The 26,328-nt window shown below is 34.0% G+C and overlaps 5 protein-coding genes across 12 annotated transcripts; 3 read left to right on the top strand and 2 right to left on the bottom strand.

Annotated features, from left to right (window-relative positions):
- Window positions 1-327: 327 nt before the first annotated feature.
- On the top strand, window positions 328-1,363 carry LOC119077497 (phosphatidylinositol N-acetylglucosaminyltransferase subunit C). The gene has a single exon (XM_037184725.1). The coding sequence runs from the start codon at window positions 470-472 to the stop codon at window positions 1,304-1,306; it is 837 nt and encodes a 278-aa protein (XP_037040620.1). The 5' UTR covers window positions 328-469; the 3' UTR covers window positions 1,307-1,363.
- Window positions 1,364-9,103: 7,740 nt separating this feature from the next.
- Window positions 9,104-15,108, bottom strand: LOC119077922 (protein boule). Of its 6 annotated transcripts, none has more exons than XR_005087912.1 (9): window positions 14,937-15,106; window positions 13,394-13,498; window positions 13,170-13,323; window positions 11,860-11,919; window positions 11,677-11,776; window positions 11,531-11,598; window positions 11,434-11,467; window positions 10,074-10,181; window positions 9,104-10,008 (listed from the first exon to the last, which is right to left on the bottom strand). XR_005087912.1 is itself a non-coding variant. In XM_037185316.1 (8 exons), the coding sequence occupies exons 2-8, from the start codon at window positions 13,489-13,491 to the stop codon at window positions 9,992-9,994; spliced, it is 531 nt and encodes a 176-aa protein (XP_037041211.1). In that variant the 5' UTR covers window positions 13,492-13,498; window positions 14,937-15,108; the 3' UTR covers window positions 9,164-9,991. The 6 variants fall into 6 exon arrangements, 2 of the variants coding, with proteins under 2 accessions (XP_037041211.1, XP_037041208.1); XR_005087911.1 differs by having other exon boundaries at window positions 11,531-11,607; XR_005087894.1 differs by having other exon boundaries at window positions 9,467-10,008; window positions 10,074-10,176; window positions 14,937-15,108.
- A 1,672-nt stretch (window positions 15,109-16,780) lies between these two features.
- On the top strand, window positions 16,781-18,175 carry LOC119077581. 2 transcript variants are annotated; one of them, XM_037184792.1, is made up of 3 exons: window positions 16,781-16,968; window positions 17,094-17,848; window positions 17,908-18,175. In XM_037184792.1, the coding sequence occupies exons 2-3, from the start codon at window positions 17,108-17,110 to the stop codon at window positions 17,968-17,970; spliced, it is 804 nt and encodes a 267-aa protein (XP_037040687.1). In that variant the 5' UTR covers window positions 16,781-16,968; window positions 17,094-17,107; the 3' UTR covers window positions 17,971-18,175. The 2 variants fall into 2 exon arrangements, with proteins under 2 accessions (XP_037040687.1, XP_037040693.1); XM_037184798.1 differs by having other exon boundaries at window positions 16,810-16,972.
- A 1,327-nt stretch (window positions 18,176-19,502) lies between these two features.
- LOC119077512 (ankyrin repeat domain-containing protein 54-like) lies at window positions 19,503-21,312 on the bottom strand. Of its 2 annotated transcripts, XR_005087822.1 has the most exons (3): window positions 20,867-21,289; window positions 20,123-20,669; window positions 19,503-19,771 (listed from the first exon to the last, which is right to left on the bottom strand). XR_005087822.1 is itself a non-coding variant. In XM_037184749.1 (2 exons), the coding sequence occupies exons 1-2, from the start codon at window positions 21,195-21,197 to the stop codon at window positions 20,185-20,187; spliced, it is 816 nt and encodes a 271-aa protein (XP_037040644.1). In that variant the 5' UTR covers window positions 21,198-21,312; the 3' UTR covers window positions 19,503-20,184. The 2 variants fall into 2 exon arrangements, 1 of the variants encoding a protein (XP_037040644.1); XM_037184749.1 differs by having other exon boundaries at window positions 19,503-20,669; window positions 20,867-21,312.
- LOC119075836 (flap endonuclease GEN) lies at window positions 21,284-24,537 on the top strand. Its single transcript, XM_037182388.1, has 10 exons — window positions 21,284-21,586; window positions 21,646-21,709; window positions 21,777-21,889; window positions 21,951-22,098; window positions 22,156-22,309; window positions 22,362-22,494; window positions 22,555-22,722; window positions 22,787-22,949; window positions 23,012-23,264; window positions 23,337-24,537. The coding sequence occupies exons 1-10, from the start codon at window positions 21,429-21,431 to the stop codon at window positions 24,476-24,478; spliced, it is 2,496 nt and encodes an 831-aa protein (XP_037038283.1). The 5' UTR covers window positions 21,284-21,428; the 3' UTR covers window positions 24,479-24,537.
- Window positions 24,538-26,328: the final 1,791 nt, after the last annotated feature.

The following is a 26,328-nucleotide window of genomic DNA, read 5'->3' on the forward strand; positions in this document are numbered from 1 at the left end:
GCAGCAAAAAAAAATTACAAAAACACGAAAACCTCCAGAGATCGTTAAACATCGAACGCATACATTTTCGTTTTATGAAAAAAGGGGATGTGTCGTAAAAATGTGACTTGAAGGTCGCCTCAGGGCATTATTTTTTTTTGAACGCTCGCCCTGCCGCTAACTTGTTCAAATAAATTTTAGATAAAAGACTCACCAAATATTTGAATTTGCGTTGTTTTTCCAGATTTTGAGTAGGTAAATGCTATTGAATATTCAATAGATTTATACGGAATATTCTTCTTTACACCCTGTACTATACATACTGTCATGTGTCATACTATCATTGACAGTACACATGACATTTTGATGAATTTGTATACATTCAGTCAGGTACAGCCGTTCCTTACGAGAAAATGTAGTGTACGAGTACCTAGCTTTGTAAATAAACCTTGCTTCCTTCGCAAACCGAACAGGACTTACAGTATTCAACATGGCATCAGAAGAACGAGTTCCATGGAAAAAAGTTCTTTATGGCAACAAAGGATACCCTGACAATTACACGGACCCGTCATTCCTAAAAGAACTCCAAAAGAACAAGAACGTTAAAATATTTGAATTCACAGAGGCTTTCCTGGGTATAACAAAATTAAATTATCAACTATCAACGGTCACAGCGTTCCTGTTAATATTCCATGCAATGTATAACGAACACATAGAACCTAATGTGGTTCTCATCTATTCATCCATGGCAACTTTACTCGGCTACATTCTCTACATTCGAAAAGAATTTTCGTTAAGAGCATTTAGTGATCATATCAAAACTGTCCTGAGCGTTATAGTGTTTGGCTACATCAGCTCACCGTTGTTGCACACTTTAACCCAAAGCATCAGTACGGATACCATTTTCACAATGACATTTTTCGTAATGTTCATTCATCTGATATTCTTCGACTATGGTGTTCCGGCTTTTATGGTGTCTACGGCGATATCATTCAATGCAGCTATCTTTGGTGCCATATGCTTGTCGTCCCGGCTGTCATCATCATTCCACGCTTTCACATTGCTTATTGTGTCGTCAGAGTTTTTCGCATTACTACCATTGTTTATGGAACGCTTCTGGTCACCGTTGTGGATGCTAATGATAGCAATTCTGTCGTCGTATTTCTTGTTAAATCTATCCTTATCATTGTGGTTAACGTACATTTTGATTTCGTTTTTTGTAAATATAATTTGTCCGTACGTTTTTGTTGACCAGCAAAAACATAAGAATAATATACATGGACCGTGGGACGAGGCTATTGTTAAGGAAGATATGGAACCATTTTAGAATACCAAAAAGAATTGTTGAATTTATTAGATTAAATAAATTTTTTATCTTGTGAAATATCTCGTACATTTTTTGATATTTACGGTACACTGTCCCTTTTGGATGTCTTATTTCTTACGTGAAAGGATAAGAGGGATTCTTTTGAAAATCCACCTATCAAGATCGGACCTATTGCGTCTGGGATGGATATATACATGGTTTGAAACACTATTTTTCCAACTTCGGAGATCTTCCACCAGCAACCAGGTGTGGCTCGAGACTGTGTGAGGCCTGTTTTGAGGTCTACTGGCAAAGACCTTTCAAACCATGTATATATCCATCCCAGACGAAATAGGTCCGATCTTGATAGGTGGATTTTCACGCACGTAAGTTCTGTAAAGCTTTCAATATTCAATTAGAAATGTTTTACTAGATTTTCATGTTTCGTATATGCATCGTTGAATTTATCTTGTCGTGAGTGAAGTCTTTGAAGTGTACAAAGAAAATCCGTATTTGGTACCCTGAACTGCATGAGGCCATAGCGTTACTGATAATACACTCTTCTTGGCAAAGAAACAGATTTGCAACAGCGTTAAAAAAAGGATTGTAATATTTAGCGGCCTATTTTAGGCCGAGACATTCTTTCAATCGACTTTTCACCGTGAAGTCATGATGGTCCATTTTTGTCAAATAAAGAAGAGTGTCGTTCATATGTTGTCTGATACAACTTTCTTCATTTGACCAAAATGTGCCATCATGGCTTCACAGGGAAAAGTCGATTTAAAGATTGCCTTCATCAAATAAAAGCAGTGACTTATTTTCCCGAGTTTCCTTATGTTTTCCCTCAGTTTTCCATATTTTCACCATTAATTTTTATTCGGAAAATTATTGTGAAATGTGAGAAAATTGAGGAAAACTGTTTCATAGAGGTAAAAGTTCTTGAACATGTTAAATTTGAAGGTGACTTAAGCCAACCGCACAGTCTTTCCTATTCATGGACTACACAGACTCGTTGAACAGAAAAACACCAGAAATTATCTTTTTGATTTATTCGTAATTTTATTATTTTCAATTATAATTCTAACAATTTTCTTTTATTGTTCAATCTTTTTCTTTTTTTTTTTCATTTAATAAATATGTCTTTTTATTAGTTCTCTTTCATTTCGTTATTTACTTGCCTTGTTGAAATTCTTTATTATGTGTAATTGACTATAGCTAATAAAGAGTTAACAATGTTTCTTGTTTTCTTGTTCACATTAGTTTTTTTTTATTGATCGGAGTGTTCACTATATTTTTTTTTGAGTTGTTAGAGCCATTTTTCATTTCACAAGTGGTTTTGTTGTTCACTTAAATATCAAACTTTTTTATCTTTCGTTAATGAAGTGTTTTTTTTTGTTTTGTTTAGATTTTATGTTATAATTAATTAATTTAATTTTTTTTATATATCTTAGACCTTAGGTTACTAGATAATATTGTGTATAATTTATATTTAATAGCTATCACATATATTTAATTTTTTTTATTTTCTTTTTATCTTAATAACATTTCTTTCAAATGGACGAAAACAAAAAACAAATTGACGTTTCCCTTATTCAAAATTAAAATATAAAAATGAAACAAACGAGAAACTATCATCAATTGACATATAAATTGAAATTATCGACTGAAGAGATGGAGATGAAGAGTATGGACGAAAAATGATCAATCAAAACTGATTTTCCTACGATGAATTGAATGGCAAGTCAAAGGTAATACATAAAAAAACCAACACTATTTCCTAACGCATACTAGAATACTTTTTCATCGAGTAAGAAGTTCCCAGCAAGTTTTGGAATCGAATTCTCTGAAAGAAAGTGTTCTAGCATATTTTAGGAACAAAATTTTCTCGAACGGTAAGCACCGTAAGCACTTAGAGTTCCAGTTTTTGAGTAAAATAAGCTACAATATCAATGGACCTACGATGGTATTGATAATAGGAAAATTGCGATTTTCACTTATAAGTTGATGTAAAACTACTGATTCCTAAGTGGACTCCTATACATTTTGTATGGAGAAGTCACTTATAAATTCCGACTTTCAGTGCAGTGTCTAACCTTCTGAGCGCCCTGGACCATCGTAAGTTTCTTTTAAGAATTCTGAGCGCTCTATTTCTGCTAGCGCCCTGGACTATGGTTCATATCGTGGGTAACATGACTTAAGGGCGTCATACCATTTTATAAACGACCATATCTTTAGAACCATTGGTCGGATTTCGATAACCTTTTTTTTCTGGAAGCTGTCAACATTTGTAAGATTTTGAGCCCTGTATAAAGTCAATCCAACTAATGGTTCGAAAGATATAGTCGTTTAAAAAATGGTAGTCATGTTGCCCAATTAGTGTCCCGATATAAAGGCTGCACTGCTGCCTTAACACAAACTCAATAAAAAATCGCAATATCCCTAATGCATCTTGTGAGATTTACTGGCCTCACTTACACGGCCGGCGAGAAATAACAAATTTCAACCTCAATGCTTGATTTTCATCATTTTGTCCAACAGATATGTAGGAGCAATGTTATCTACCTAGAGAGAAAGCATTGGTAGAAGTCTAAAATTTGATTAAAAAAATATCGTGTTAACTGTTACATCAATTGTTTTTCGTACAAATGAAAGAAGGATAACAATTTTTGTCGGTTTTTTGTTCTCTTTTACTTCACTTAATGTTTCACTCGTGTGCGAAATGACACCTCAACAATAAACAACGTTTTTTTTTCTCTTTTAGTTTCTTAAAAATATTTAATTTCGTTTTATTGATTTTTCTTTTATGTTTTTAATTAATCCTTACATCTTACAGCAATGCTGGATTGATTTTTATTATCGTTGGATAAAGACCAAAAGTTTGTGTGTATGTGTGTATCAACATTCTTATGGTTTGAGGAGAAAAGAATTTTTTAGAAGCTTGTCTGTTAATTTGGGACCAGAAGTTAATTAAACGAAAAAAGGAATTGTTGAGTCTGTGCTAGGGCAAAAAAATTCAGTTTAATACAGTCCCAACTTACGTTCGAAAAAAAAATAGAAATCGTTACAACTAATTGGCAATTTTCATCAATAGACCGAGATAATATAAAAAAGGAGTAAAGATCTAAATTATCAAGTAGCGGTAACATAAACAAACAGTCGAGGTGTCACCACTCTTAAAGAAATTTAAGTTACCAGTGTGGTAACTTACCATTACTTTATTATACCAACAATGGCCTATTAGTGTCTAAGCACCGATTCGATGTAACTTCAACACTAACTTTGAAAATTTGAATGTGTTGCCTCGATAAAAGGATTTCAGAAATGGCATATGGTAAGAAATTCTTTGATAGATAAAAAAAAAATCCAGAAGAGTTGAGGATCCACTGTCTTGAAAGTGAAGAACAATGGCAATATTTATAGTAAAGTTGAGTTTCGTACACGAATTCAAAAAATGATAATTTTACAGGTCTGGCAAGGTGGAATTATGTTTATGTTTATTTCGTTTATAATATTCATTCAATTGCTTAAATAATATATTATTATGTAATGTGTAGTCATTTTTGTTGTTGTTGTTGTTAATAACTGTGTAATATTTAGGTAAATATATTTTTATATTATGTGTGTATCATTAGGTCTTTAGTTTTATGTATCGATTATAATAGTTTCAATCAATTTTCTTGGGTCACCGTTTGTCTGTGTATTTCTGTATGTGTGTCTCTCTCTATTTAATAAAGTTTACCTTATGTTATTCGAAACCATTTTGTTTTCTCTACAAGTATGTGCAAAGTCGATTTTTGTTTGTCATTAAAATTCTTATCACATTTTCACTAATGCACAACTTTTATTTAAAAACACTTTTGGAAGGGTTTTATGGTAATGTGAAGCTCTTACGAAAAGCGAAGGAATTTTTCTACAACTTAACAAAACTCATCGAAACGTAGTACATATAAAAAATGGTTTGTTACAGGTGTTATCACATTTGATATTGAAATATTTATAATTTCAATAAATAAAAACAAACTACTGTTTCACAAGGTTACTGATGACACGAGAAGCATTTCTACTAAATATTTCTATTACAATGACTTCACAAAAAAAGAAGATATTTTCAATAGGGGTGTTAGATTCAACTGACGGTGACAAGAATTTGCGAACTGTATTTTGTTAAATATTTCAATCAGTAGAATAAATAAAAAATCTGAGAACAAATCGATCGGAACAAAACCAAAATTTAATAGAAAAAAATTTCACTTTTCCTCAATAATGGAGGACAATTGTTTCAGCTGCTCCATGGTACTTTAAAACATTTATTGTGCTTTCTACCCATCTATTATGAGGCCGATGCTTTAATAGTCGTAGTTTCTCTTTCATTTTGTTTAAGTTAAACACGTGAGAGTAACTATACACGCACAATTAAACAAACAAGGAGAATCTATGGACATTGGATGTATAATACCTCAGGTATTATGTAATGTTATTGAAATTAGGTACAGTAAATTTTTATAAATGATATTGTGATGAAACCAATACAGATTTAAAAAGAAATGCAATGGGTAACCGTAAGGAATTTGTTCGAATCAAAATCTAAAACTACAACTTTACAATTCAAATTCTTATCACCCAGAGTGTACGCAAATGAAATGTTAAAATATTTTGTTGTCCCAGTTTGACGGATAAAGGGGTATTTGAGCCGTAAATAGTTTCCCAAAAAACTTGATTAAAACCACAAAAAATTTCTACAAAAGAAATGATCAATGTCTAAAAATATTTCATTTTATATTTTGCTAAGCTGTCCTTAATTTCATTTTAATTACGTTTTTATTCCCTTAATATTAATATATACGTTTTTTTTTGTTGAAATTTTAATTAATTTTCTTTTCATTTTTTCTCTTTAATTATTATTTTAAATTATTTTTTTTAATTAATTTAATTATTCAGTGTCATTATTATATCTAAAAAATAATAACAATCTCTTGTCATTGATTTAAATTTTACGTTTATTTCCTCTTCTTCTTCTTGTTTTTTTATTACTTTATTTTATATAATTTATCTAATCGTAATTTGACACAACCGTATTTTCTAAGTAAAAATATTTTGAGAGAGTTGCATTTTATGTATGAGTTTGACAATGACTTTAAAAATAAAATTCTATTTAATGATTTCTTTTTAGTTGTGCGATTTGTTTTTATGAAGAAATTATAACAATAAATAATTTTAATTTTAAAAATAATAATTTAATTTAAAATTCAATAACGTGTCAACAAAAATGTTTTTTTTTTTTGTGTAAATAATTTCGATTAATTTACTAATTTTGTAACCACAATAAATAATAAATAATTATTTTGTTGAAAAGAAACGAAAATCTTTTTAAATAAATAAATTATATAATCTGAAACAAGGGTATAAAATAACAATCGTATAAATTCTCTTAATTTTCTTTTGTCACTAAATTAAGTCTTTTTATTTAAAATATACAAATAATTGTTTTAAAAAAATCAAATTTTCTTTAGTAATTTGGCAGTATTTATTTTAAAATATTTCTTTTTGAATATAGAGATAGTGATTTGATTGAGGCCTATTTTCGATAAGTAATTTGCCTAATTTGGTTGACATTTCCAAGAGTAGATTACGTGTTTCTTTTAACTTGGACTTTCCTATTTTGACCATTGCATTATTATCCCACTAATCAAAACAACAAATGTCCATTGTCCAAACAATTACGTAAGCTATCGCGAAATCCCCCGTAAATTTCATCAGATTACCGAATCATTTTCGTGGGGTGGTGCGAGAAAATTTATATGTGACTTCTTACATAAGTGTCAGTTTTGAACAAATTTGGAAAACATTTCTTGAAATGCTACATGCGTTAAAAACCGTACTTTTCATTTTTCAAGCACTACTTACGACGCCCTTCAGCACGATACATAACTCTGGATAAAAATAAAAAGTCTCGTTTTCGTCTGTTTATTAACCTCGGCTACTCCTCAAATCAACAAAATTTACACGAAAACTCTACTTTTCAACTTTTTATCAGTCATGTAAAATGCTAAGATGTTATTATAGAATGTGAAGTGCGCTTTTAAAATTGTGCAGTCCGACAGTTTTCTTTTCTTTTGTCAAATGTCAGAAAATGCAGTTTTAAAAGCATAGAGATTCAGGAGACTATTTTTGAAAATGTAAACCATTTCAGCGTTCTTCAATATTGATTTTTGAGATAACAGTATTATTTAACTAAAATTTCTATTATTGAAAAGAGAAATGTCAAGCAGGTAATCCATGTAAACGTTTCAAATCAAAGTTAACAACCGCTGAGGAAATTAGATCGATTCCTTTCAAATGATTGGACCGACTATATCTATTTATTGCTCAGAACTTAGGTGATCAATTAAATATAGACTAGGGATTTGATTGGTTGTTTGGTGAAAGTTATGAAAATTATTTCGGACATTGCTTTAGAGTTCAACATTCAATCATAAATAATCGGCAAATGAAATTCTTAGAACAAGGAGTCGGATTAACAGAATTTCTTCTCTTTTTTTCACTTTATCTAAATGTAGAAAATCTAAATAAATTCACTGATTTATAAAAAACAACATAATTTTCACAATTATATTTTTCCCCGTATTTCTCATCTACCATTTTATCTCGTTTCATCACCGTAATAATATAGAAAGAGAGCCCACATGCATATCAGTCCTCCATAAGGTCACCGTCTGACACCTATTTCACATTATTTCACTACATGACACTAAGAACATTATTTCTCTAAGACTGTCATTTTTAAGTCCTAGAAGGCTCCTATCGAATGTGGGTCTAGTGTATATCTCGGCTGTCACATGTGGTAGAAAATGAAAACTTCTATCAAAATTATGGGTAACGAGAGATCATTGTCAATGTCGTAAATGTTTGAAAAATTTATTTTTTGAGGTTAGCTGGATGAATTTTACAACTAATTTGAGAAGAAACCACTATTATAATGATCTATTGAAAAAAATCATTTGGTTTTGTTATTGTTGTCTTCCTGTCATGCCTGACAAATCCAATGTTTGAAGTTTCGACTTGTCATCGTAAATTTTATTTTCCAATTTCATTCGTCATTTTGATCGAATGTCTTTATTTTGATACTATTTTGGATAATTTTTTGTGTGATGAGTTTTTGACTGAGACATGCCCGAGAGTTACCCCGTTCCGTTAGGACACAATGTAAGAATATGACGTTGGTTTCAAATCGTGTCCTTATGAGAGACTGATATGCATGTGGGCTCTCGGTCTACCAGTTAATTCAATTTTTTTGTTTTATTTTATTTATTTTTTTATGATTTATTTATATGAGAAGATCATTTTTTTCACTTGTGTTTTTAATTTCTTTTCTTTCTTTTTTTTTGTTTTGTTTATTACTTTAGTTAAGATAATATATATTGTTCTATTAGTTATTCTTATTTCCATTTTATTGTTTAATTTATTTTTTTTGTTTTTTTAATAATTTATTAAATATTTTTAGAACTAATTAATAGTTTCATTTTCATTTTTTTAATAATATATAATATAATAATATAGTCGTCAACAATTTTTTAGTTTTTTTTTATATTTTATTTATATTTTCCCAAAATATCACCGACTTTTTTTTAAATATTTACTTGTTTTTTATTATTATATGCATTGTATTGCTTATGTTTTAAATATTACATAATTGTATTTTAATATATTTTTTATGCATTTTTTACGTTTTTTTTATTTTATTATTTATTTTCACTCTCAATAGAGAATCTACAATTTTTTTGTTTTTTATTTTTAATGTTTTTTTTTCTTCTTCCTTCAATCTTATTAAATGTCACATTTTAGTTGAGGCTCTGTTGACAAGAAAGTCAATAAATTGTGTTTTTTCATTCGTGTGTATTTATCGTTTTGAAAGATGATTTTTTTTCTCAATTTTATAACAACGAATTACAGTAATAACAGAGTATATAAAATGGTTTTCCTAATAAATTAAAAAAAATGATTCAATTTTTGGTAATTAAAAAAAAATTGGAATAAGTACATAAAAAATGGTCACTAATTTGTTACAAACAAATGAAACTTTACGAATAAAATTCTTCGCTACATTATCGCCGTTTTTTTCTCACTTTCCCATTTCTTTTTCTTCTTCTTTTAAATTGGGAAATTTTAATTAGTAGCCCCACTATTTAATATCGTTTCTCATTTAAGTCATCTTTCATTTTTTTCTAATTATATAAATTAGTCTATTTGATTATTTTCGTTACATTTCTGTATAATATAGTTTGAATCGTACAAGTAAAATAGTTGCAATCAATCTGAATAAAATAAAATAAATGATACAGAACCGGTCTTCTTGTTGTCATAGTTAAAAAAATTGTTAATTTTAACCACAAATTTGTTCGCGTTTTCATTTTTTGCTGTTAATTATACTAATTTATGCACGCTATGAGTACGAATAATTGTGTTTTCCTCGTGTTTCTTTTACGTTGTGTGATAAATATTTAATTTTTTCCTATCCATTAGTTTTGTTTTACATATTTTTTAATTGTGTTTTTTAATTTAAATAATTTAAAAATTAAGTTCTGCTTCGTAATGAACAAAAACCAATTACACTCTTTGGTGTAAGCCTCGTTTGCTTTAATAATTTTTTTTATTTATCATTTTAATTGAATAGAAGTTTTTGTTTTTGTTTGTTTATATTTTGTTGATCTAACATGGGTAAATTCCTGCAACAGAAAAAAATCATTTCCTTCAAAAACTATTGGCTAAATTGATATCAAGAAATGGTTACCAAAAATTTGTGTTTGTTTTATCTTGTCCTAATCAGTTAGTTTATCTTAAGACTTTACCGTAAATTCCTACAGCAGTTTATATAGCGTTAGAGGCATTTTCGTCTAAACTAAAATAAATAAAATAAATAAACGAAAGAAAAGAAATAAAATTTAATAAATATAAAACTAAAGTAAATAAAAAATGGGGGGAACTCTGCCAGTTATGTTACGCTGCTTGATGGCAGATTCGATTTCATTCGAAGGAAAAGTTTAATTAAAAGAAAAATTGGACCTGAATTGTTACTAAACGTGAGAATTACAATAGTCGGATAAGTGCCAAGGAAATGGCAGGTTTACTGGCCAAATTCTAAGAAATATCGAGTAAATTTAGAGAAAATGTGGGATTAACAGTCGCATCGGACTTATGGAACAAAGACACATTATAAAGATAACGAGGCGATAATGAAACTTGACAAAAATTTCGAAAATCTGATCGGGCATCGTTATATTGCTGAGTAAGGCCACTCCGGACCTGCATGTATAGTAGTGAATAAACGGAGCAAATACAGCATAGACCACCAGCTTAACGTGACTTCCAAACCACGCCTCGAAGTATGCAAATATTCTATGAGTGAAGTTAGGTGCTAAATTGATGTCTCGCCTAAATGTAGGCTAGACGTCATACGAGTCATTTAGTGTGTACATCGTTGCAGCCACTAAACACACTGCAACTACCTATATAATGAAGTTTGAGTGAACTTTAGGACGTTACGAATGCGACATAATCGCTAGAAAAATTCCATGTGGAATTGTCTGACACTGGATTCGAACTCGGATAATTTTTGTGTAGGGCTAGTACGTAGCCACTGAAGAGCAAACGATCAAGAAAATTTAGGACATTGTGGTTTCAAACACAATTAAACACGAAAAGTAGATTCGCATCTTGAGTTGTACTGAATTCGGACCGCTAGTAGATGGGATAAAGATTCATGATTCATGAAATTTCGTTCATCACAGGACAATGCTCATGTAATTGCCATATTCCGATGTAGATTATTGTAAACAACAGAGACTCTAGGTCTTAGATTCAAAAATTTACAATTGATTTCATGAAGGAGATTAAGTTCAAGAACATTGAAACAAAAATTAAATTAGTTCGAGCATTCTGCACAAAATTAAAAGAAAAGTAAAATTATTGAATTCTAAATATTAAAAGTGAGGCAGCCTTAAAAGTCGACGACTTAATCAATAAGTTATTGCGAATCAAATGACACAAATAAAATTTCACCAAAACAAAATTCTCCTCCAAAAACTGATTTTTGTGCGGTGAACTCAGTATTTTTTCGAAAAAAGGACGATTTTTATATTAGAATAACTCACCTTGATAATTTTGAGGCCAGATGGTGGGTACATTCTGCAACAATAATAAAATATTTTCAATATTAAGCAATCTGTAAATTCCACAGAAAAATCTTACCATTGGCACACTGTAATATTGATAGTATGGCTGATACGGCATAGTAGGTGGGTATATTGTTGGCACACCTTTAAAAACTTAAATAAATTAAATCAAATTTTACAATTTAGGACGGGACTGGACATAGTCTTATTGAAAACACAAACCTGGTGGATAAACGGCTGCAAACTGATCAATTGGAATATTGCTCATTGGAGTTTGTGGAGTGGACGCATAATATACAGCGCTGTTAGTTGGACATACCGCCTAGGATTCAGAGATGTGGGCCAGAGTTTATTAAAAAAAAAAATCACAAGAAAAAGCAAAGTGGGTAGGCGGAGAGGCATTACCTGTTTTTTAATGGCCGGTGCGATATTCAGCTTTCGATCACGCAAAACGACGCATTCACCCTAAATGAACGAAAAATGTAAGAGGAAATTAAACGAAAGCTCTAACACGTTTGGGTTAAAAAAAACGTTTCAACGATTGCAACCAGTTAAAAGGACGAGCTATGAAAACGTGGCAACGAAATCAAAAAGAAAATTAAAAAGAAATTAATCAACAATATCAAATTGAATTCATAATTTTAATTGTAAACGCTAAACGCCGTTTTATAAACTCACTCAAAGTGCGATAACAAAAAGAATTGGCATCCATACACATATCCAAGGAATAAAGCTTTCAACGTTTTTCTTATCAATCAATTGAAGTTTGGATAATTTTCTGGAATCTAAGCTCTCAACTCACTTGCATATGTATGGGCGCCAATAAGAAAATCTAACAATTCGGTTCTATGAAGGACAACAAAATAAAATCAGAAAAAAAGGGAAAACGAAATGTCTACATAAAAAAGAATAAAGAAAAACAGCGAAGTGCGAAATAAACAATTTTCGTTTGAAATTCCAAAAACAATGAAGTCGGAGCGCATTTGTCTTCGAATTTTTTCTTCGAATTTAGTAAATGATTAGTGATAACTACTTTCAGATTAACTAACATCTGTTCAGCAGACTCAATAACTGGAAATTCATATTTTATGTTACAGTAAGAAGGTTGCGCTTATCTCGTACACTTATGTTTATCTAATGTAGTTACTGTATGGTATTTGGCACATTTCATAGTTGGCCTAACTCGCATTCGCAAATTTTTTTGACGAATAAAAGATTTAAACCGACTTAAAGTTCTGTAAGAAATATAAAACACACAAGCTTTACAATCCGCTCCAGATTATCTCAGATAGGATTACCTGTCGATATCAAGTTCAAAAGCAAACGAAAGGCTAAGTCCATGACAGGACCACTTGAAGATTATTTTTGTTTCTTTATACAAAATAAAATCCCTCTGTCAAAAGCTCATCAAAATTGGCGAAAATTTTGAATAAATCAAAACAAATCTGAACAAATGCGCTCTACAACCAACGAAAAGAAACAAAAGTAAAATTAAAAATTAAAAGAAAAATGGAAATGAAACAACGAAAATAGAATTCTTCCCTGAGACATCGTCATCTCGCACTTGAGAACTTATAACCAACCTTCCTGAATAAGACAAATTAGTCACGGTTAATAAACATGTTTTGTTGATGTTTTTTTTTAGTTTTTGGCTGTTGTTTTTTTTACATTTTCGTGTGTTTACGGTATAAAAGCGAAATTCAGATTGCACTCACCTCACTCTGCAGCCGTTGTGCTTCCTGTTCCGTTTCAAAGGTCACAAATCCGTAACCCTTGCTAACACCAGCCCGATCCACAATGATTTTCGTCGATTTTACATTGCCATATGCTGAAAATACGCGACAGAGTTCTGATTCCGTTGTGTCGCCGCTGTTTTAAATTGAGAAAACCGAATTATTGGCAAATGCTGAAATAGGGCGATGGCCAAATTGATTTTTACCTGATACCACCTACAAAAATCCTATTTGGTATGAGGGTTCCATATTTCGGGGCAGATAACGGAGCTTCCAGTTGGCCAGCAACATTAGGAATAGACATTTTGAATCTGCAAAAATGTTACGAATTAATTCAGTTTTTGTCGTTGCACCAAATAAAACATTTTCATTGAGTCACAAGATACTCATTGGGCGCCTATCACACATTCATGTACCGATTGTATGGGGTCTTAACCGATGACGACGATTCCTATCAATTTCTTTAACAGTTACATGCTGTAATCAGTACAGTCACGAGGGCAAGAGATGATTTTATTTAGCCTAGTTATTCGAAGTGAATTTGGCGATTTGGCATGTTTATTGGGATAGGTCTAGTGAGAATAATGGAAATGACCTTTTTCGTTCGACGCGATTTCATAACGGACTTTGACAATGTTCTGCTTCTGCACAAGAGAACGAACGATGACACAAAGATAATTTTCTGATGTGTACAATGCATGGCATTTCTGACCATACTCTAAACATGACCGAATAAAGAATTCACTTTCTTTCACTCCAAATACGATTCACATTAGTTAACACGGTTCAGTAGTTAATTGAACGGACATACGAATACGACACAGGTGCATGTCTAAGTCCAATACATTAACCATGCAATTCTAATTTTCCTCGTTTGTCTTTAATGAAATTCATGCTAATAATGACGTTCGATATTATTATGTACCGTTTCAAGTAGAATCTAAGGTCTAGGTGAGAGAGAAAATAAAAACAATCGATTTTGCAGGAAAAAAACAATATATTACAATCAATGACGCGTAATTATTGGAAAATATGAAAAATCTAATTAAGAATTGTCATCACCAGAATCATTAGGTGTATACAACACAAATTTCAATAATTGCAGCCTTTGTCGTTGCATTGTATTAAATGTATAAACGTGCGAAAAACGAACTGAATTAAAAACAAAATCTTTTCCTCACAGTTTTTTGTGCTAAAAAAATGCAATAGTTATTTGTGTATCTGTTTTGGACGATTGTTTTTAGGCAATTTCGCTTGTTGTAGCCCGAACGAAGTGAGGGCTACATGCGAAAGTGCCTAAAATCAATCGTCCAAAACAGATACTCAAAAAATTTTTCATGTAAGGGGTCGAAAACCTGAGAAAAATATCGAAACTCCCTCATTTTCGGCCCCGACACATGAAATTTATATTTTTGGCACAACATCAACATGAAAAAGACTATACCAAATATAGGTTAAAAATAAATTGCAAATTTTCTTTTGCCTGCATTGATTTCGTGTTTTTTTTTTGGAGGCACACAAATTCGTCGAAAAAACTTTTAATTAGCTAATCACATCACAGTCACATCAATTGAAACAACCGAAATCGGGTTGTAATTTGATCAGGGCACAAGAGTTTCGATTTTTTTTTTCATTCGTACTTTTTTTCTTCTGCTCTTTGACTATTTGCAGATGATTTCAACTTTGCGAACAAAACGGAAATGTCACAAAAAAACGATTTTACCTACTTACGATTCGCACTGCACTCACCTGAAATTATTTCGTTAACAAATTCGAAGCACTATTCCGTTGCAATTAGTGGTTGATTTTTTAGTTTTTCAGGTTTTTTTTTAATGTTTTATGGTGAAAACAAATTTTCATTGACTTAGTTAATCTCCCTCTCCTGCGAAACAACTGAAAACTGGTTGCATTGTGAATTGGTCTTTTGTGTAAAATTATCTCCCGAGACCCGAATGATAATCGAATGAAAATGAGTGCGTTCGTTGTTTTGTTGAGTGTGTAGTGTAAGTAGTGTATACAAACAGAGAGACACCAAATATTTGAAATATTAAAATAATCTGAAAATTGTTATGTTTCTTAGCAACGATTTTTTAAATTGTAGTTGGTAGTAACTGTCACTACGGATGATAATTAGAATTTGAATGGATTTTGAATTATATTTCCTTTTGATAATTTTTCTTGACGAATTGGTCACTTCACTAAACAAATAATAACAATCGTTGTCGTCGTCGGTTTTTTTTTCGAACAATAGAAGAATAGTCTGGCCATATACGGTGTTTAAGTAGAGCGAGATGGAAAATCAGCTCGGGGTCTGCCGTCATCGATAATACAAAAGAATCTGACAGCAGACCCCGAGATGGAACAATAGGTTGTCATCTCGCCATCTCTCTCACTTAAACACTCTATTGGCATAGCTAGATGATTATAAATTACAAATATCGTACACGCATTCGTGTGTATACTTCTAAAGGCGACGAAACTCGAATTGTATAGTTTTCATTTGCTAGCAGTTACGTCAGTTACGTTCCTTTTATGTTAATTCAAAATACATTTGATGTGAGAGGCTTGGGCTGCTTATTCGGTAATATCTTGTCATATTTCGAGCGAAAATTTTGGAAAGCTGTTGCTTATGACTTCAATAACATTTTACAAACTCGCGCCATGTTGTGACGTGTGTCCAGAAAGGAAAAATGTAGAACACAACCAGATGTACATTTTTCTACATTTGGCCAAAAATGAGCCATGATAAAAAATGAATGTCTTGTCACTAAGTTTTATAATTCTTTGACATATCGAAATGACCTTGCAACAAACCTATACTTACATTACTGCAATAGGTTTGTTCCAAGGCCATATGAATTGTCAAATTTCATCCACAGAACCATTACCTCAATAATATTTCTGTGTAAATCGCGTAGGCGACGTTGCTCGATTTGTATGAAATATCACGTAAGCGACGTTGCTGTGGATGAAATTGTCGTTGCTCGGGTTGTCAAAGTTCGTGTTTACAGTTACTTGGAACAAACCTATAAGGATGAGTCGTGTTGTCATACGAGCGCTTGCGAAAGGCTCTCTTTAGCACACAAGTGTAAATTTGTCTCCTCTCATATACGTCACATAATTTGGGATAAAAATTAAAAGTCTCGTTTTCGTGTGTTTATTGATCTCGGCTTGGGCTCGGATCAACAAAATTTACATGAAAACTCTACTACTCTTAATTATGCCTTGTTATATAAAATACTTTTTATTTAATTCTAAGACGACAGCTTTGAGTACTCGCTGAAACGAGTTCATTAATCTGACCCTAATAGCAGTTAGAGTTCGTTGCGCTATTTCGATTTTAATCAGACTAGTGCAGCCACTCGTACAACTGAATCAATCCATTTTATTATAGAATTCATTTAATTAGGTTTTTGATGTGGGAGATTACAATTTTTATTGGTGTAACATCTTTATTTATTAAGAGTAATGACTTACTGGAGTGTGAAAGTTTTTGAGCACTAGTTCGGGAAAAACTGAGGGGCAAACCACTCGATTTGCAACTCATTTTGAGCGTGCAACTCTGGTGCAACTCTTTTTTTTCGCACTTTTGCACCCTGTGAATCTAGTGGACGGTTTCATTCAAATCGTATTATTGTGAGATCTGCGTTTGGGTCGACCATTACATTTTAGTAATATTTTGAGTACTGTGGTGTCGCCGTTAAATTTATATAATTTTTTATATAACAAAACGAAGCTTTCTCATCGACCATCACTTGAGAAAAAAATTGTGATTATTTACGTAGGTGAAATTCTATTCTAAACGATTTTGTTGAGTTATTTTCTCACCCATGCGGTTAGACATAACCATACCATTTTCATTGCGGTTTTGCATCGAATTAACACAAATCCAAAAATTTGTTTCAGATAAATTGATCAATATGCCGCATTTAGTTCATTCACACAAAGGGAAGCATTCCGATTCTCTAAAGCGGAAGGCGGATAGGAAGAAAAAATTCAATGTGATTATTCAGGATATTGTCATTGATTACAACCATCCGAAAAATCAAACAACCAAACCAAAGTCGGTACAGAAAAGAAAACTACTGAACGATGATTGGGACTGGGCGCCATATCCCAGAAGATTCAAAACACAACGAGACGATGTGTTCGAAAACAGCGGTTATTTGTCAGATGGGTTGGACGATTCGCGAATTGTTCCCGGCTGGGAAGATAATGAACAGGACAGCAACGATCTATTGTTCTGTGCAGATGACGAACCTACGGGCTCAAAGTCTGCAGACATTCATATAGTAACAATAGATGAAATCATTGAATTCGAAAACTCAAAATCACCTGATCATGGCTTTGAAGAAGCACCAATTTCTTTCGATATGGAAGAGTTCTGTGAAATCGTTGCAACTGAAGAAGGGAACGGAAATGACATAAAAATCGCTAGACAGGATGAAGCTTTAAATATGTTACTGGCATTTACCAACAACCCTCGACTGGTGGTTTTTGATGAAAGTCCTCCAACATTGAAAGGAATCAAACAAATGGAACCAACCGCGGATTTGTGCGACTCAAATGAACCTGCCCAGGTTGAAGTTACAAATGAATTGGAAAATGATTGCCAGATTGAAGAGTTTAAATTCGCTCGATGTTTTAAATGTAGACGAAAGGTTTGTGATCGCATTAATAGTTCTTGAATTGAACGAAACTAACGAAATCGTTCTTATAGGTCTACGTCATGCAAGATTGTCCACGCCATATTATGAAAGGAGCAATTGTTAAAAATAAGTGATTATCTAGGCTGATAGTGCTGATCAGACTGTTTGTAGACAAAATGGTGTATTCTATGTCGCCGTGAATTTCGTTGATAGTTCCTGCCGTATGTATTTATGTAATTTATTTAAAGGAAACGCTTTGATTGATATTTTAGTATTTATGTGAATGAATTTTAATTTCTTAGTTAAGATATTAGCGAATAAAGAAAAAATCTTTGGAAATGACAGTCTTTACATTTCAAAGAAAATCTATAATATGTATACACGAATACGAGTAGGTATGGAATGCGAGTGAATGTAGTTTTGTGTTCGCATACATAAATCGCACATTTTTGGCAAAATGGAAATATAAGGCGTGCCAGTTTCCAGTCAAGGTGAAATTGGAACACAATGCTAAAACAAAGGATTTTTAGACCACTTAAAAAGAGAGCTCGTACATAATTTCAACTTTCGGAAATTTTGCAAATGGACAAATCAAGTGTGACAGTACTAGCAGAGATATTTGAAATTTACTAAATGATCTACATCCAAATTGAATGTGCAACTTTGTGAAAATTTGTTTCAAAAATGCATATCTTTTTGTTTGATATTTTAGAATGCAGACAAAAACTACTCAGAAAATGTAAAAAAATAATCTAGCGAACCGTAAGTGACTACCTAGTAACGAAGTAACGTAGCATTTTCATTTCATTCAAAATACAAAGTACTTAAATCCAAGGTTGTGAAAGAACAGGTCAGAACAGGTGAGTTGATCACGAAGGCGGTGGAAAAGGCAACTTAACAAACAAAAAATTCAAAATTTTTCTTTAAAATTTTTTCTTCAGGTTGATTTCACACACAATCCTGTACTGAATGCGTTTATCAATTTCGGTGCCACCCTCCTTTGTGGCTGTCTTAACCTGGTCTTTCAGACCCTTGCTTAATTCGACTAACATCCATGTAAATTCTCTAGTTTGAAAGACCCAGAATTACTGACAATTTACTGCTAACTTAGACAATTTCGAAGTTTACCGCATATGTTTCCGATTTTCGATGATATCTTTTCACCAGAATCCATTAAACGGCTACAAATGTGTTTGACCAGCCCTGACAAAACTTAACGTACATCAAGACATCGTTAGTATGCTAACTTTTCTCAGAGCTGGTCAAACTGTGTCAGCAAATCAATTTTCTATTGAAAGCTAAACAATTCGTAATCGTTATTGCGGCCGGCCATACATTTTTCAAAAAGGATTCTGGAGAAATAATGAAAAATAAAATGCGAAACATTAGTACAAACGTAGGCTATAATTTTAGCTAAACATCCAACACATTTAAAAAAATGTCAGTCAAGGAACCTAAACCATCCAAAAGGTGAGACATATTACAGCAGAATGATTGCTAAAACTACTGAAGTAAAAGATTTCGTATCAGATAGTAGTCAATACATCAAACGAATGAAGTAATAGATTTAATATTTTGGTTGTTATCCCCTTGGCGTTTCTAAAAGGTTAAATTAAACATACACCACTTCTTGTCGATCAGAGGGCACAGCAAAACATTGAGGGTGTAGAGTAGTTATATGATAATTTATTACACCATTTTGTTGATTATATTTTATACAAACTCTTTATACAGTACACATTGTTACAAAATTGGCAAAAAACACGATTTACGACCATTTATTTTGCAATTGATGCACTTATATGTATAAATCACTAAACTTAATTCTAATTTTTTCGGTTTTAAATTCTTTCTTAGAAAGTATAATGCAGTTAGTAGCATCATCATGATGATGCTAAGGACCTGTGCGGTCCACGGGATTGCAACTAAGAATGTCCAAAAAAATTTATTTTCCAATCAATGAGGAAATAAATCGATAAGAGATAAAATTTGATGCATATCGACGATGAGATTATGTAAACAGTTGAAAATAAAAGGATGGGAAAAAACCGGTCAATTGGAAGTCCTAGTCATTCTAATCAGGTATTACTAAGAAACCAAACAACTGTGGCATCTACTAATTACTCTCATTTCATCGGTAATGAACTCATGCAGAAACCGCATCTGGGTGAGCCCGAATATTCGAAAGATAAAATCCTACTAATCATCTGTACCATCAATGTGCATCAAATTTTCGTCATACGATTCGTTAAACGATACAATGAGAAGCATTAATTGTATACTCACCGTTACTGCAAACAGTAATCAATCCACTCGCACTAACAAATCAATCCAGTAAAGAAAAAAAATTAATTTTGCAATTTCAGCATTTCGACTTTCGCTAACAGTTTGTCGGCCTCGTTCTCCACTTCCTGTGTGCTCAAATTCTGTAAACGTTGCTCCAACGAATTTATTTCGAAATCGTCTTGTTGCTCGCGCTGATAATGCCACAACAGAAACGCGGTTAGTATTGACATGTCCCGTAAAATTTTATCCGATTCCGGATAATCGCATCGTCGACGGCGCATCAAACTAAGTTTACTGTTGGCCAGATCCAGTGGATTTCGTCCCATTTTGTCGGTGCAACGAACACTCGATCCGTGATTCAACAGAATTCGTACGGTCATGTTGAAATTGATGGAGCTGGCTGAACAGACGGCCAGATGAAGTGGAGTATTGCCCAGTAAATCCTTCTGATTCGGATTGGCACCGTATTTAAGTAGTTGAGCGACGATGTCAGTGAAGCCACGACTGGCCGCTAGATGCAAAGCAGTACGTTGAAGTTCGTCACAACCTGTGAATGATTAGAACAAGTTAGTATTCGTTCGGTGATGGCAATGAGACGAAAATTTTGATGAATATTCTCATGGACGTTTCAAGGCAGCAGAAAGGTCAAAGAATTAGTTAAAAAGTTCACTGCTCTATGACTGGTGGATGGATAATCGATCAGACAATGAATCAGACGTGAAAAGAGTATTGATCAGAACATACCATTCGGATTGACTCCAGTTTCAAGGTATTTGGTCAATAATTCCACATTCGAAATGGAAGCGGCTACACGCAGTTTTCTTTCGTTTAGTCGAGCCCGAAAGTACGGCAACGATGCCAGTTTAATATTCTGTTTCGACATTTTCATCTTTCCCGATGATTGCTGCCGAAATTGACTGAGCATGCTATGTGGTTGTTGGCTGGATGTTGACGAGTTTGGGTTCAATTCGATGGGACTTGTAAAATCTTTAAAGTCTTTGAAAGCAGCAGGAAATGTCAACGTAAAATCATTGCTATCGTTGCTGTTCTCAATTCCAGAATCGTTGGCTGACATTTTGGATTCGTTTCTTGATTCTTGAACCCCTTTCGATTTGCGTTGATTTGTTTATTTTTTTTCTTCTCTTCTTCACAGAAAACAAATACAAATTGACATTGACATATTCTGCAGCAAATGAAAACGTTTGATGCCACCAGAGTGAAAGTACTCGGCTCACTCGGCTGGCTTTTATATTCGAGAGAGTTGTCAGTTTGTTTTGAAGAATTTTAAAAGTGGACGGTATAGACGATGGGTATCAAGGAATTATGGCCAATCTTACAACCATTCGCTGAAAGAAAACCTTTGTACGAACTTGAGGGTAAAATTGTGGCCATCGATCTAGCTGGATGGGTTTGTGAAAGCCTCTGTGTTGTTGATTATGTTGTTCAACCAAGGTTTTACCTTCGGTGAGTATTGTTATGAATTCTCCTATTGATTCGTCGTCTATAAAATCCAAAATTCTCAGAAACTTGTTCTTTCGAACGTGTTATCTTCTGTTGTCCGGTGTGACTCCCGTATTTGTACTCGAGGTAATGGAATGCATTGGCCTGTCTCGTACACACAATGAATTCAACAAGTTTTTAATTTAACGGTTAGGGAGACGCTCCACCTTTGAAGTACGGCGTAATATGCAAACGTAATGAACTGCAGTTCAGAGGAGCAAAACCGAGAAATGCAGTAACACAGACTGAATCGTCACAGAAAGCCAGGTAATGTCTTCCGAACGGAATTATAGGAAATCGATCAAATCCACTACTCTTACATTGACAGCCAAGCCATCAAGAAGCCAGACAAAGGACGAAGTCGTTTCAATTACGTCTTGAAACAATGCGAAGAGCTAATTGCTAGTATGGGATTGCAGTGCGTTCAGGGTCCTGGTGAAGCGGAACAATTTTGTGCATTTCTCAACGAAGACAAGGTTTGAACATTTTTATCGGTTGTTGATGGCACAATCTAAAAGTCTGCGTCACTTCAGATGGTCGATGGTGTTATCAGTCAAGACTCTGATTGTTTTGCATATGGTGCCCGTCGAGTGTATCGTAACTTTTCGGTATCTACACAAGGTGCATCAGCCGCACAAGGTGGTGCTGTCGACGTTTATGATATTGATAACGTTCAAAAATCGATGGGTAAATTACGTCAAGTATTTGAATTGCCGAAGCTAATTCATTTCCTGAACAGATTTCGGACGGAACAAGATGATTGTTTTGGCTTTGCTGTGTGGTTGTGATTATTGCCCTGGAGTAAATGGTGTGGGTAAAGATGCTGCTATGAAATTGTTGAATCGATACAGTGAGAAGGAGATACTGACAAGGTAAAATGTTTCCGTCTTCTTTGACTTCGATGAAAGAAATCCATTTTTTTCAAATTGCAGAGTAAAGTCATGGCGTTCCATTGATCATAAATATACGTCCCTTGAGGTCAAGGTTGATGATAAAAGTTACTGTGTCAATTGCGGTCATCTTGGCCGAGCACAAAATCATTCGAAAAAGGGTTGTGGTGATTGCCGATCACAGCAAGGATGTGATGCTACACTTTGGAAGTAATGCGGAAAAATCGTTCAGTGTAAAGAAGATGACCGTTGAACAAATCTATTTCATTTTCAGGGAACAGCGGTTAGCTCTCAAGTCCGAGCTTCAAATAAGAAAGAAAGCAATGACCGATCCAGAGTTTCCATCACAAAAACTTATCGACGAATTCTTAAATCGACCTGTCACTCTACCCAAATTAGACTTGAATTGGAAACAGCCAAGTGTTGTCAAATTTTTGGTAAGATCTTTGTGTAGCATTCACATCATCCGTGTGATCAACTAAATGTCTATCACTTGCAGAAATTCATGAGTCATCTGTTGCAATGGGAAGAAATTTATTGTTTTCAAAAGTTCCTACCACTGTTGACGAGATGGCAATTATTTCACTATGGCAGCGGCAGTAAAAGTGTACCGCTGAATGGGAATGTTTGTCCAGATTACATTAAAAAGAAGAGAACACCAAAAGGAATTGCCAGCTATGAAATCATTTGGAAGGATGAACATAAGTGCTTCGAGGGATTGATACCAGAGGAACAAGCGAAAGTATTCATGGGTGAGTTTTACCGGCGGTTTCGGGGTTTCCTTCACCTTTCGATTAACTGATTATTTATTTCATTTTCCCCAGAACAAAACTCAACTTTAGAGGTACTATGGAGTACTGTTGAACCAGTCGATCTTGTTCAAAAAGCGTATCCAGACCTTGTTAGCACCTACTTAGACACTACAAGTGCAAAGACTAAAAAATCATCAAAGAAATCGAAAGCCAAAGCGAAAGAGCCGATAGTCAGCGACAAAAATAAGGAAAACGACAAGCCGATCAGAGCGAAGAAGATATTAAAGACTAAAGAGGACGGACAAGCCAAACAGATTGATGAATATTTCAAGAAAGTAAAAAATGTACCAGCGAAAGTCACACCGAAAACCAAACCAAATCCCCAGCCACCGAAAAATAATCCGCGAACACAGTCACCGAAGATAGAAACCTGTTCAACACCACTTGGATTAGTCGAATTGTCGTTCGACTTCAATGACTCGAGTGATAATATTCACGACCTATCGGACATCATCCAACATATCGTCTCAACTTCACCCAATATCACCAACATATGTGGAAGGAAACTTTACTACGACTGTGGTAACAAACAGCCAGAACAGCGTGAGTCGATTCCAACCATAGATGATGAGAAAGATGAAACAACGGATGAATTTGATATGATTGTCGCTGGAATGAAACCACTTTCTCGTGAGAATATCACACCAACAACTTCACGTAAGAAACCTAAGAAGCGGCCAAGTCAGACCATCTCAAAGTCTCAAGATGAAAGGAATAAAAGCCCATCAACAACTCCTATTATAATCAAGAAATTTTTCAAACGTAACCAAATTACGCCCAAAACATCCGCACTAGCATCATCGACACCTACAATCTCACCTGAAAGTCCACCCGTACTGACATCATCCACACCAACACATTCACCTGGACGCAATGAAAGCTTTGCGTCGATTTCATCGCCTAAAGAAGGCAAGGAAGCGAACGTAAGCTATTTCTTTGGTGATTTCACCGAGGAAAATGACATTTTCGAGAAACTGACCGATTTCCGGAACATGGACGATGAATCCAACGGCGAAGAAGACAACGATGCTGTTCGCCAAGGTGATGAATTGCAGGATATCAATGACTCGCCGCCGATTGAATTGAGTGAAACATTTGATTTGGACGACTATGTACCGGTAGGTGCAAATTTAAGAAAACGAATAGCTTCTTAGGTGTTTGTTGTACTCAAAATAATTTAGTTTAAAGTTGAATAAATTGGTGATAATTACAATTTTCCGTCCTTTGTATTTTACTTATTAACACAGACGTAGGACACAGAAAACCAACGGACCCATCTAGGGAATGTAAACCGATTTGAACCGGTTAACAGGTCATGAAAATCCGCGGCGTTTTAGTCAGTAAAACCGGTTTAACAATTATGTTTGTTCTGAAAGGGTTTATTTTAGAATCGATTGAATTTATTGGCAATTTAATTAAGTGTCACGGAGATGAACGCTTTTCTTACCCATTGCTTTCATGTTATACTACAATTAGAAATGTTGTGGCGCTTCAACTACTGTCGAAGCAGGACACAACTCGTTGATTCTCTGTTCCCTAATTACAAGTGCTCAATTAGTGCACTCCTAGCAGGGATCAAGATTTTCAAAATGTCGAAATAAGAGACTGAAATCGGTAAATGACATCAATAAATTATCAGAAAGTTGACAACTCCATACAAATTGCACTTTATTTTTCATCATTTAGTATCATTCTATGATCGTTCCGGGAATGTCAGTGAGAGGGATTTTTTTGAAAGTGGACCAGGCTCCGTCGGGGCTATTTTTTTGCGACGGTTTGTTCATATGCGCAGATAGCCCTTGGTCCCAATAGTCCAAAACCGCAGTCGTTTAATTTACATGTTTGCGTCTTGGCTGGTGGTGAAGGTGCAAAAGTCGAAAAAGGGTGTTTTTTATACGTGATTTACTGCCGCTGCAGACGATGGACACACATGTGTGGCGGCGTGTTGGATAGGTACTGTCCAGGAGACCCAGGGCAAAGACAGATATCAAATGTGTACTCAAGCACTATTCAAAAATAACAAAAAGTATGTATCAGTCAAAGGCCGGAAATTTTGATGAGCTTTATTAGGTGATATTTTGTACCTGGTGACTGTTGTTGTACAGATCAGTGGTTGCCCTGATAGAGGCTTAACCCAGCTCTCCAATTATACCTCAATTGCCATAGAAGTGAAAGGTTTCAGGATACTTTTTTGGGTATAAAGCACATGTCTTCCTTCACTCGAAAGCAAAATATTGATTTTAGAAAAATACACGAGTTATGCTGTTTTTGATGTCTACATCCAATGATCTAACCATAAACATTCTCCAGGTGCGAGATATCACCTAATAAAGTTCATCAAAATTTACGGCCTTTGACTGACACAATATTTTTGTTATTTTCGAACAATGGCACAGAACATGTAAGATATCTATGCTTGCCCCGGTTCTCCTGGACAGTACCTATCCAACGAGCCGCCACACATGTGTGTCCATTGTCTGTAGCGGCAGTAAATCACGTATAAAAACACCCTTTTTTCGACTTTTGCACCTTCACCACTAGCCAAGACGCAAATATGAAAATTAAACGATAGCGGTTTTGGACTATTGGGGCCAAGGACTATCTGGGCATATGAACCGCCGCGAAAAAATAGCTCCGACGGAGCCTGGTCCACTTTCAAAAAAATCCCTCTGAAACGTTTCTACGTTTCCTATAACTTGTGCTTAAAAGGACAAAAAGTTCACATAAAAATCGGAGAGACTAGCAGAGACTAGAGACTAACAGAAAGATTTCATTCTTAGACATCTCTGGGCACATTACACTGACATAAATATCAAAGAAGAAATTTCAACATATAAAACTCTTAAGTTTAGTGATTTTGAAATCGTTCCGGATACCCGCGGTTTTTGAACGAGAAAGAATCGAAACCGTGGTTTCTCAATTCGGCCCCAGTTTGCATTCCCTATACCGATACATTTCGCTGCATAATTTTCTTTCAAAGACTGATTACTGTAGCCAACGCACT

This window comes from Bradysia coprophila, chromosome III (genome assembly GCF_014529535.1).
Source record: "Bradysia coprophila strain Holo2 chromosome III, BU_Bcop_v1, whole genome shotgun sequence".
Taxonomy (NCBI): domain Eukaryota; kingdom Metazoa; phylum Arthropoda; class Insecta; order Diptera; family Sciaridae; genus Bradysia; species Bradysia coprophila.

Excerpts from the sequence above, each read along its gene's own strand:
- LOC119077512 (XM_037184749.1), bottom strand. The coding sequence starts at position 21,197 with ATGTCAGCCAACGATTCTGGAATTGAGAACAGCAACGATAGCAATGAT. Across the intron at positions 20,670-20,866 it reads AACTGGAGTCAATCCGAATG|GTTGTGACGAACTTCAACGT; the intron begins GTATGTTCTGAT and ends AATCATTCACAG.
- LOC119077581 (XM_037184792.1), top strand. The coding sequence starts at position 17,108 with ATGCCGCATTTAGTTCATTCACACAAAGGGAAGCATTCCGATTCTCTA. Across the intron at positions 17,849-17,907 it reads GTTTTAAATGTAGACGAAAG|GTCTACGTCATGCAAGATTG; the intron begins GTTTGTGATCGC and ends TCGTTCTTATAG.
- LOC119077497 (XM_037184725.1), top strand. The coding sequence starts at position 470 with ATGGCATCAGAAGAACGAGTTCCATGGAAAAAAGTTCTTTATGGCAAC.
- LOC119077922 (XM_037185313.1), bottom strand. The coding sequence starts at position 13,491 with ATGTCTATTCCTAATGTTGCTGGCCAACTGGAAGCTCCGTTATCTGCC. Across the intron at positions 13,324-13,393 it reads ATTTTTGTAGGTGGTATCAG|CGGCGACACAACGGAATCAG; the intron begins GTAAAAATCAAT and ends AATTTAAAACAG. Across the intron at positions 11,468-11,530 it reads AATATTACAGTGTGCCAATG|AATGTACCCACCATCTGGCC; the intron begins GTAAGATTTTTC and ends TTATTGTTGCAG.
- LOC119075836 (XM_037182388.1), top strand. The coding sequence starts at position 21,429 with ATGGGTATCAAGGAATTATGGCCAATCTTACAACCATTCGCTGAAAGA. Across the intron at positions 21,710-21,776 it reads CTCCCGTATTTGTACTCGAG|GGAGACGCTCCACCTTTGAA; the intron begins GTAATGGAATGC and ends TTTAACGGTTAG. Across the intron at positions 22,310-22,361 it reads TAACGTTCAAAAATCGATGG|ATTTCGGACGGAACAAGATG; the intron begins GTAAATTACGTC and ends TTTCCTGAACAG.